At 37.8% G+C, this 11,650-nt stretch overlaps 1 protein-coding gene across 1 annotated transcript; it reads right to left on the reverse strand.

Moving 5' to 3' along the window:
* Positions 1–3,762: 3,762 nt before the first annotated feature.
* On the reverse strand, positions 3,763–5,785 carry LOC108282866 (olfactory receptor 4D10). Its single transcript, XM_017498889.1, has one exon. The coding sequence runs from the start codon at positions 4,907–4,909 to the stop codon at positions 3,974–3,976; it is 936 nt and encodes a 311-aa protein (XP_017354378.1). The 5' UTR covers positions 4,910–5,785; the 3' UTR covers positions 3,763–3,973.
* Between the last annotated feature and the right edge of the window lie 5,865 nt (positions 5,786–11,650).

Genomic DNA, 11,650 nt, shown 5'->3' on the forward strand with positions numbered 1-11,650 from the left:
AAAAAAAAAAAAAAAAAAAAAAAAAAAAAAAAAAAAAAAAGTAAAACAGTAAAAAAATATTATCTACTAGAAAAAAGGATATTAAGGCGAGGGGCATATGTTTTTGGAATATCAACAAGGCCAATGTTTAACAGGTTACATCAAAAGGTAACAGGAAGGTAAGGTAACTTAAAACCTCTGTTGTGAATAAAAGTGTGGAGAAACAGAGGGTCTGGGTTGATTGGCTGCGTTTTGTCCTCTGAAAGCAGCCAACGACCATCCCTAGCCCACTTGAAACACTGTAATGGTGTGAGAGTGCATTCATTCATCCATAGTTGAGTCAGGGTCTGCAGGTCAGACTTCTGTGGGTGGTGAGAACCACATCTCACATAGATACATATATACATATCTATAAATACTAATATATCTGTCATCATATATCTGTCCTTATATTAAACTAAATATTATTTCATTTTGTTTTTGTTTTAGTTTTGAGACCAGGTCTTGCTCTGTCACCCAGGCTGGAGTGCAGTGGCAGGAACACAGCTCTTTGTAGCCTTGACCCCCTGGGCTGGGACCACTGGTGTGTGCTGCTACCCCTTGCTAATATTTAAAAACTGTTCTGTAAAGACAGTGTCTTACATGTTGTCCAGGCTGGTCTTGAACTCCTGGGCCCAAGTAGTCCTTCCACCTTCCTTCCCAACGTGCTGGGATTACAGATGTGAGCTACTGCAGCTTTTAAACTGACGTCTCCAACATGAATCCATTATCATATGGTTCGCGTTTACCTTCTCCCCTTGGTTGCTTGAAATCTTTACTGTAGTTTTGAATATAGTTGTGCTTGCAGCTATACCATTTTGATTTTTTTTCTTTTTTTTTTGAGGTGGAATCTCACTTTTCACCCAGGCTGGAGTCCAGTGGTACAATTGCAGCTCACTGCAACCTCCACCTCCCAGGTTCAAGCAATTCTCCTGCTTCAGCTTCCAAGTATCTGAGATTATAGATGCACGCCACCGTGCCCTGCTAATTTTTGTATTTTCAGTGGAGACAGCATTTCACTATGTTGGCCAGGCTGGTCTCAAACTCCTGAGTTTTAGTGATCCACTCACCTTGGCCTCCCAAAGTGTTGGGATTACAGGTGTGAGCCACCACATCTGGCTCATTTTGCTTTTATTAAAAATTTTTTTCCTCATCTATTCTTTGCTTCCTTTTCTTATTTGTCTGCCTTCTTTTGGAATAATTCAATATTTTTAGTGTTTTATTTTATTTTGTTTATTGGCTTATTATCTGTACCTTGCAGTTTTATTCTTTAGTGATTACTCTAGGACTTACAATATGCATCTTTAACTCACATCAGATGGCCTTCATATGACATCACTTCATGTTGAATGTGAACCTAAAACACTATATTTACTTTCCCATTATTTTTTTTTTGGCCTCACATTGAAGTTTTATATTTAAAATTTTTTGTGATAAACAATCTTTTGATAAACAATTGATGTGGTTTCTGTTGTCTTTACTTGACCCTGATTGGTAAAATATTTGCTAACAGAAATGATAGCAAAAAGCAGACCCTCAAAGATGAGATTCTGAGATTACTTGGAATGTCCTCGGTGGTGAACATTAAGCTCAATTCTCTATCTATGGGAAATAAGATTCTGGCACTCTATGGCATACAAAGGCATTATAACCAAATTGTCACACGTTATTGAAATTGACAATTTTCTTAGTGAAGCAAGTGCCTTGGATCATGAGGTGACTCCTGTACTTGACTTTGTGAGCACTACAAGGACTGTGGAAGAAGGGCAGCTACTCCTAACTACATTAAGTAAGTTACAGTAAAGAAATGACAAGTGGTTTATATGCTCAGCTACGGGCGAAGTCTGAGAACCAGAGAGCTTTTTAAATTTATTTTATTCATTTACATATTTTTATCTTTAAGAGTCTCACTTTGTCACCAAGGCTGGAGTGCAGTGGCGCAATCTCTGCTCACTGCAGCTTCTGCCTCCTGGGCTCAAGTGATTCTTGTGCCTCAGCCTCCTGAGTAGCTGGGATTACAGGTATGTGCCACCATGACCTGGCAAATTTTTGTATTTTTAGCAGGGCCAAGGTTTTACCATGTTGTCCAGGCTGGTCTCGAATGCTTGACCTCAAGTGATCCACCTGCCTTGTCCTCCCAAACTGCTGCAATTATAGGTGTGAGCCACCATGCCTAGCCCCATAGAGTTTTTATGCAAGTCTTCAGCTACTTATGTATTTCTTATTGCCATAGGGCTGGCCTCATAGAAGTCAAATACATAATTGTGTGATGTCCTGAATTACATCAGGAACTGAGTTCATAGTTTTTCTGTGTCTCTCTTGTGGAAAGTAGGACATTGATTGGAGCGGGTATATAAGGTAGCACTTAAACGGATTGCTTCCATTTCACCATAACATATAATTTGTTATAATATTTATATTGACTTTTTATTAGGTTAGGAAAGAATGCTTATTTTCTTTATTTATTTGTGAGTTTTGGCCATAAATTGGTCTTGAATATTATCAAATGCTTTTCTATATTTACTGAGATAATCACATTTTTTTTTAATCTTGGAGAAATATCTTAGCAGATTCTTTTTGCTTGTGAACATGAGAGGCAGAGACAATTGTATTTAGTTCATAAACGCTGCCACTATTGGTTCAGGAAAGACTCTACCATTACGTAATGATGTATCACCTTTTATCCCTATTTTCTACTCTCTCTGAAACTTAGAAACCATTAAGGGAACTTCATAATGAAAGATTAAATTTCCAGCCACCACAATTGAATGGAAGCTTGAAACAGAAATAAAGTTATAGAAAATTTTAAAATGTTGTGTTTCTTGCATGCCTAGGTTGTGGAACAAGATTGATATCAGATACAGAAGGAATTCCAGTTTCAATATGAACTCCTGATACCTATAAAAATATTAAGTGAACAGCTAAAAACATAATTGCAGAATTGTGTAAAATAACCATTTTTCACTTTCTTCCAAGCTTTATGCATGTATGTGCATAGCTTAAAGTAACTTTGTGTGTTTTTGTCATTTGTAGAAATCAAGTAAGTGACAATATTCAATCATTGAGCTATTTATTCAGCAACATATTGTTGAAGTCTTAGTATGTTTCAGCTGCTGTGACAGCAAATAAAACATAATCCCTATTCCTGGGGATGTCACTGCCCAGTGAGAGAAAGAGACAAGAACATAAGAAATCTCAAAATAGAGTTTTGAGTGCAATGCTAACCCTAAGCACAGAGTGCCAAGGAAAGGCAGTAGGGTGGCCAGTGAGCTTGGGGTTCAAGGAAGAGAAAGGTACCTTGCCCATCATAATGATAATTTAGGATATACCTTATGAAAATTATACAGAGAGTCAGTCTCCAAACTGTGCTGTGTTTCAGATACACCCCACATCTTCCTTTACTGTAATAGGAGCAGAAAGGTAATTATAATGTCTGTATGCACTTGGCTTAATTTTTCTTCAAGAATTGGACTACAAAATCATACATACATTTGGTAACAATTTTCCCTCTTTTTTGTGAATCATAAAAGCTCTGTTTAAATTATTAATATTTATGTCAACTAAATGCAGATAAGAAGTTTTACCATATATAATATGCATTTGCTAGGTATATGCATAATTTTATGTGTTATGGAAATAAAACAAATACTTAGCAATCACTAAATAAACATATTCAACTCAGTAGGCAACATTTTCAGAACTTGGAGTCCATGGAAGAAAAATCACAAAACAAAATCTTGGTGGTGAAGAGGAGGGAGCTCTGGTTTATTTTCAATTAGAGGGTGTGACTCTCTTCCTGACCAGAAGCTTATCAGTTACTTACTAAGATAAATAGTAAAATTAATTATTACTAAGTGTAGTTGATTTATTGACAATATGTTTAAACATATGAATATGACTTTATGAGAAAAATAAGATAAGATAACCTTGGTGATGAAGAGCTGAGGATTTTTTTTTATTTTCTATTAGAAGGCACGAATCTTCCCTTCAGTCTCCTCATGGCTGATTTCATTTCATGGTTCCTCAGAGTGTAGATCAAGGGATTGAGCAGAGGGGAGATAATAGTGAAGGTGACAGAAATGGCCTTATCTGTGGGGAGGGCAGTGAAGGGCCGGGCATAGACATAGATGCAGGGCATGAAATGCAGGGTCACCACAGTGATGTGGGAAATGCAGGTGGAGATGGCTTTCCTCCTGCCCTCCCCTGCTTGAGACTTAAGTAATGATAATATGACCATGTAGGACACCAAGAGCAGGAAAAACCACAGTGTGGTGAGCAGTCCATTGTTGGAAATCACTAGTAGTTCAAGTATGAAAACGTCTGTAAGGGCGAGTTTGAGGACCTGAAGGACATCGCAATAGAAAGTGTCAAGAACACTGGGTCCACAGAAAGGGAGAGGGAGCAACAGGGAAATCTGCACGATGGAGTGGACAAAGCCCCCCACCCAGGCAGCCACTGTTAGCCCAATGCAACGGTCTCTACTCATGATGGTCACATAGTGCAGGGGCTTGGAGATGGCCACATATCGATCCAATGCCATCACTGACAGAGAAAATACATCTACCCCTCCAATAAGATGGAAGAGAAACCTCTGAGTGAAGCAACCATTGAAGGAGATGGTCTTTGTCTCAGATAGAAGGTCCACCAGAAGTTTGGGTGCTGTGATGGAGGAGAAGCAGATATCGGCAATAGATAAATTACGGAGCAAAAAATACATGGGTGTGTGAAGGCGAGATTCAGAAGTGACTGTGACCATGATGAGGAGGTTTCCCAGCAGAGTCATCACGTACACCAAGAGTAGGAAAAGAAATAGGACCAAGCTTGCTTCCTGATTCTGGGTCAGGCCAAAGAAAATAAATTCTTTTACTCTGGTGCAGTTTTTTATCTCCATTGAATCATCCTCTCTTTTTCTCTTTTCTTTTAAGCCATGTCATATGAAAACACTGAGATATTTATTTTGTTGTCTTCCTAAGCATCTACAATGCAGTGCAGTAACTTCCCATGTGGTTGTAGCTTTCGCAATTTGTTGCATTGTTCACGTTTTTCAAATTACAGTTAGTTTGGTGGTAAAATCACATGATATGTAAAGTCATTCAACAAGTCTTCTCCTATAGAACCATTTTGGGAAAGAAAATATGTTAAGTAGTGACATAGTGCATTAAAAAAATCAATTACCCAAGTTTAATTTGATGTTTTTGGTACAAAACTCCCAATGTAATAAATCTTTCTTCTCTGTATTCTGCTTTAAGGACATCTTTTCATCTCTTCTTGTCACTTATACTGCTTTGGAGGTCAAAAATTTCTGGCTTTACCAAAAGATAGAAGTGAAAGTACCATCATCCAGGTTTTTGTTTATGTTGTGGCTGCTCCTGGTTTATGGTCACTATTATCAGTTATTTTTTTGCCCTGCACAGGAATACATTTTGATAGAAACCAACAGAAGTTTTGAAAATCAGAAAAATCAGAAAGATTTTTTTCCCCCCAAAGGAAGAATTTCCTTGCTGAGAGAGGAAGTGGGATGTAGTGAAGAGAACTCTGGGTTGAGAAGACTGGAGCATTGGTTCTATCTGGTTTTGATTCTGCCATCAACTAAATGAATACTGTGGTTCTGAATCCTCAGTCCTGCCTTGTGTTAGATAGATCCTGCATACGTAATATCGGTTTGAGTCAGCAGAGAGGCAGGAATCTGATTCAAGGGAAAGATTCACTTGAGAGAATACAAGATTGAGTGAGGCAACATAGGGAGACCCTATCACTACAAAAAATAAAAAAATTAGCCATGCCTGGTGGCACACACCTGTGGTCCCAGCTACTTAGGAAGCTGAAGTGGGAGGATCACTTGAGCCCCAGAAGTCCAGGCTGCAGTGAGCTGTGATTGCACCTCGTACTCCAGCCTGGGTGACAGAGTGAGACCCTGTCTTACAAAACAAAAAAGCAGACTGAGTGAGGGTATGGACCCTGGGATCTGAATGTTGATGCCAAATTTCAGGCTCTGTTGAAAGGTCTGACCTCCTGTCCTGTTTTTCCTCCCCCTTTCCTGTCTTCACCAACAGTAGATCCAACTGCATATGGGTGGGAGAAAACCAGCCAGAGAGCCTTGATGTCCCTGCAATCCCCATACCTCAAGAGATAAGCCGTCTTGTGAATTATTCTCTCATGTATTCCTATAAAGAAGGTTTCTTAAAAAATTTCCCCGTACAGATAAAGAAATGATTTTCAGAAAGGTGGGCTCATTTTCTCAAACTCAAAGCAGTGGAAAGGGGTGGAACTGGACTTCAGATGTGATTCTGTTTACCTGCAAAGCTTACAACATTGCATGTATTATAACGTAGGATCATTGTTTAAGCATTCAGTTGATCAGTTATTTCTTCCTATTTACTTTAGTGTAAAGGCAGCAGAAAAACAGTCTCTGATGCACTGCTCACTTAAAATTATAAAATTTTCAGGTAAGTTTGGATCAGTATAGGTTCCGCCCAGTGTTCCACATCTCTGCAGTACTTTCAATAAGACTGTGCTGCAGAAATTGATGTTATTAACATGGAACCTGACTTTTTAATGTTGGATTTGATTACATTCCTGACCCTCCATTTATTAGGCCAGTGAGAAGTCTTTTGTTTAGCCAGTGAATCCTTCAGTCTTTTGGCACACATTTTGTAATCCCTAGAGTGTGGCTAGGATTTTGCTAGTACTAGCAATATACACATGGGCACAGCAAAGGTCTTACTCTGGAGCAATATCCACTCTGATGGAAAATATAAACATGTAAGTGCATAATCACACATGCGAGATGATGCTGGTACCAATATAGTGCTGTGGAAACACACAGCGCTCCAGCTGAGACTAGTGCAGGAAGGCTTCCTAAAGGAGGGGAAACTTTTCCCTCAATTTAGATGAATTTCCAGGAAACAGAAGCAGGATGTATCATGCAAAGGAAACAGCCTATAAAACGTCAGTCAGTGGTGAAGATGACATGCTTATATAGAGAACACTGGAAAATTCAGTGTAGTTGGCACAGAAGGAGGAAATGTGGAATGGAAGGAGATTTTTATTAGTAATAGAAACTTCATTAATAAAAGATTTGTTATTACACTCAATGGTGCCTAGGTATTTTTTGGTTAGTGAATAAATGGTCTAAGCCTACGGATCTCCTTTTCTCCTAATCAGAATAGGAAAGCCTGAAATGTTCATCCATGGCGGGTGGGGACAATGCCCTTTGACTTCTTTACTCTCAACTCTGATCGATGAATTTCTAGTATTACATGCAGTGGGGTGTTCTGGAAAATGGTGATGGAAGGTTAGGGATCCTGCTTGAGTGTTGGGGTGAGAAAAAGACAGTGACACCCTTCTGGGAGGCCACCGATACTGTGTCATCACACTTTCTTCTGCTCTATCCCTCTTTGGATCAAAGCTTAGTGGGTGGAGGGGGTCACACAGCAATGAGAGTCATTGTCATCGTTAGAATAATGCCTATGTTTATCAGCTCTCATCAATCATTTGAAAGAAAATTTATAATTATTATTACTTGTGCCACCTTATACATAGCCAGTGGGCATTTATTGCAATCTTCAAGTGTATACGGATAAGTTGGGCCACATTTCTAAAGTGTTTACAGACCAACAGAAATGGAAGATTTATGCAAATAAGTGAACATGATATATGATAAAAAGTGAGATGTATTGTAAGAGAAGATTTGGGTGACATAGCACATATGGTAGGAGATATGATCATTTTCGGCAGAAACAAAATCCGTTATTTGAGGTTTTGTACATGTGCAGTGGTATAAAAACTTTATTTAATTCTCACCACCACCCATTAGATAAGTCTACACTAGTGTTTTTTTTAATTTTTATTTTTTGCACTAGTGTTAATCTGGTCTTTCATATGGAATATAGCATGAATCTTTGTTGGGTGAAGAAAGGATGTATGAAATGGAAGGTATGGAAACAGGATGGAAGATATAATATTTTATTTTTTCCCCAAGTTTAGTCATTATAGGTCGAAACTTTGTATTGCAAAAACATTTGAAAAAGTCTTTCTGAAAGTAAGCATTTGGCAGAAAATGGCTCTGGAAGCCCTTTTTGCGTTGACCTTAGGTTGAGGTGGCCTCATATGTAAGCAACTGAGGGTCACAAGCAAACGCATGGTGCCTCCTCTCACACCAAATGGATCACATTTCTGGTGTCTCTCTGAACACAATATCAATTTTTCCAATATTTAACACCCACCTTTGTTGTTTCTGTCACTGAGATGATTATTTTTACTCTGAAGCATTTGATATACCTGGAAAATATTCAAAGTAAAATTAGTCATACATAATCAATAACAACATCTCAATTTTACTATGCATAACCTTAACCTTAGCTAGAAGTTTGTCTTTACCTAGTTCCTTTGATCCTAAAACTCCAACTACATATTGGATGCTATTAGTTACAGTGCATAACAGAAGACTACTGACATTAATTCCCGAAAATCTTGTCTAAAGGTTAAGCCCTTTGCAGTGCTAAATATCTTAGTGTCTTTGCTCCACTCTTGGAGAGAAAAGTCAGACTCAAGGAATCATATCTTTAAAAGTTCTTCCATTGTGTCCTTGACTTATGTTAAAATCTCTGAGGCTCATGCTTAATTTATGAAATGGAAAGAATGTTATTGGAAAACAGAGTAGAAGTCAAGTGGCTGATTTCGCTGTTGGTGATGGAGTTTCAATGGGAGTTATTAAAATATTACCAAAACATGAGCGTGTATACACAGACACATATGGGTAAATTTTGGTTGGTGTCCAAATCCTCTAGAGGCAATATCTCCTTAACCACAGTTCAATAAGAACTTTGTTAATACATGCCAAATGCTATGCCAGAGAGACTTGGAGTCCAATTTTCACAGCTTGCAAGGCTCAGAGGACATCATTTACCTGTGGGTTCCAATTAGATTGCCAAAAAAACTGGGAGAACTGGACCTCAAGTAATTTGCTGCTAGTCCAGTTTCTCATTAAACACAGAATGAATCTAGCCCCATGATGCATGTTTTTGTTTTTTTCACACACACACCACACACACCACACACACACACACACACACACACACTACTGTTTATCTCACTTGAGTATGACCATGACGTTTTAATAAATGTCCATATAAACAGAAAGAACTTAAGTGATATTTGGGGAATATATATTTTTCCATTTCCAACACTCTACTTTTGTGAACTCTTTCAATTTGGAGACAGATGAGTCAGTGTAAGATAATAAAATTGTGCACATAAATGCAATACTTATTTTGGTCTAACTCAATTTATTGAAAGGTTTAATTTTACATAGAACCCACACCTGCTCTTTCCAGAATGACAAACAACCTTTTGATCCAGCAATTCCACAGCTGGGTAGATAGCCAAAAGAGAGGAAATCAATACATTGAAGAGATAATTGTACTCTCATGTTTATTGCAGCACTATTCATAATAGCCAAAATATGAAATTAATATAATTGTCTATTAACGGATGAATGGATAAAGAATATATGGTAAATATACACAATGAAATATTATTCGGCCATAGAAAGAATAAAATCCTGTCATTTGCAGCGACATAGAAGGAACTGGACATCATTATGTTATATGAAATATGACATCACAGAAAGATAAGTATCACATATATCACTAATACATGGGAGCTAAAAAGGTGGATCTCATGAAGAGAGAGAGTAGATTAATGGTTATTGGAGGCAGGGAAAAATAGGGGGAAGAAAGTTTGATTAATGAGGACAGATATGCAGTTTTACAGAAGAAATAAAACTTAGTGTTAGATCAGTAGAGTGACTATATTTTACAATAATCTATTGTGTATTTCAAAATAGCTGAAAGAGAAAAATCCAAATGGTTGCAGCATAAAGACAAATATTTAAGGTGATAGATATTCCAAGTATACTTTTTTGATCTTTATAAATTATATAAATATGTTAAATTATGACATACGCCCTAAAACTATGTTCATATATGTATAAATTAAAAAATTAAGATAAAAAAATCAATTTTTTGAACAGATATAGAGCTGCTTAGACAAAATAATCTTATGTCAGTTTTGGTAATTTGCGTCTTACGAAGAATTTGTGCAATTTATTTATTTATTTATTTATTTATTTATTTTATTTTTCCATAAGTTATTGGGGTATGGGAGGTATTTGGTTATATGAGTAAGTTCTTTCGTGGTGATTTGTGAGATTTTGGTGCACCCACCACCCAAGCAGTAAACACTGCACCATATTTGTAGTCTTTTATCCCTCATCCCATCCCACTCTTCCCCTCAAGTCCCCAAAGTCCATTGTGTCATTCTTTTTTCTAAAAAATATGTATATTTTATTGCATTTTAGGTTTTGGGGTACATGTGCAGAACATGCAGAATTGTTGCACAGGCATATACATGGCAGTGTGGTTTGCTGCCTCCATCCCCTCGCCACCTATATAGGGCATTTCTCCACAGATTATCCCTCCCCAACTCCCTACCCCCTGCTGTCCCTCCCCTAGTCCCCTACAACAGACCCCAGTGTGTGATGCTCCCCTTCCTGTGTCCATGTGTTCTCACTGTTCAACACCCACCTATGAGTGAGAACATGCAGTGTTTGATTTTCTGTTCTTGTGTCAGTTTGCTGAGAATGATGGTTTCTAGATTCATCCATATCCCTACAAAGGACACGAACTCATCATTTTTTATGGCTGCATAGTATTCCACAGTGTATATGTGCTATATTTTCCTTGTCCAGTCTATCATTGATGGGCATTTGGGTTGGTTCCACGTCTTTGTTATTGTAAACAGTGCCACAATGAACATACATGTGCATGTGTCTTTATAATAGAACAATTTATAATCCTTTGGATAAATACCCAGTAATGGGATTGCTGGGTCAAATGGAATTTCTACTTCTAGGTCCTTAAGGAATTGCCACACTGTCTTCCACAATGGTTGAACTAATTTACACCCCAGTCAACAGTGTAAAAGTGTTCCTACTTCTCCACATCCTCTCCAGCATCTGTCTCCAGATTTTTTAATGGTCGCCATTCTAACTGGCATGAGATGGTATCCCAATGTGGTTTTGATTTGCATTTCTCTGATGACCAGTGATGATGAGCATTTTTTCATATGTTTGTTGGTCTCATATATGTCTTCTTTTGCAAAGTGTCTATTCATGTCGTTCACCCACTTTTGAATGGGTTTGTTTGTTTTTTTTCTTATAAATCTGTTTTAGTTGTTTGTAGATTCTGGATATTAGCTCTTTGTCAGATGGGTAGATTGCAAAAAATTTTTCCCATTCTGTTGGTTGCCGGTTCACTCTAATAATTGTTTCTTCTGCTGTGCAGAAGCCCTGGAGTTTAATTAGATGCCATTTGTCTATTTTGGCTTTTGTTGCCAATGCTTTTGGTGTTTTAGTCACGAAGTCCTTGCCTATGCCTATGTACTGAATGGTTTTGCCTAGGTTTTCTTCTAGGGTTTTTATGGTGCTAGGTCTTATGTTTAAGTCTTTAATCCATCTGGAGTTAATTTTAGTGTAAGGTGTCAGGAAGGGGTCCAGTTTCTGCTTTCTGCACATGGCTAGCCAGTTTTCCCAACACCATTTATTAAACAGGGAATCTTTTCCCCATTGCTT

Source organism: Cebus imitator, unplaced genomic scaffold (genome assembly GCF_001604975.1).
Source record: "Cebus imitator isolate Cc_AM_T3 unplaced genomic scaffold, Cebus_imitator-1.0 Scaffold253, whole genome shotgun sequence".
NCBI lineage: Eukaryota > Metazoa > Chordata > Mammalia > Primates > Cebidae > Cebus > Cebus imitator.

Bases quoted from the DNA above. Each gene is read 5' to 3' on its own strand.
- LOC108282866 (XM_017498889.1), bottom strand. From the start codon at position 4,909: ATGGAGATAAAAAACTGCACCAGAGTAAAAGAATTTATTTTCTTTGGC.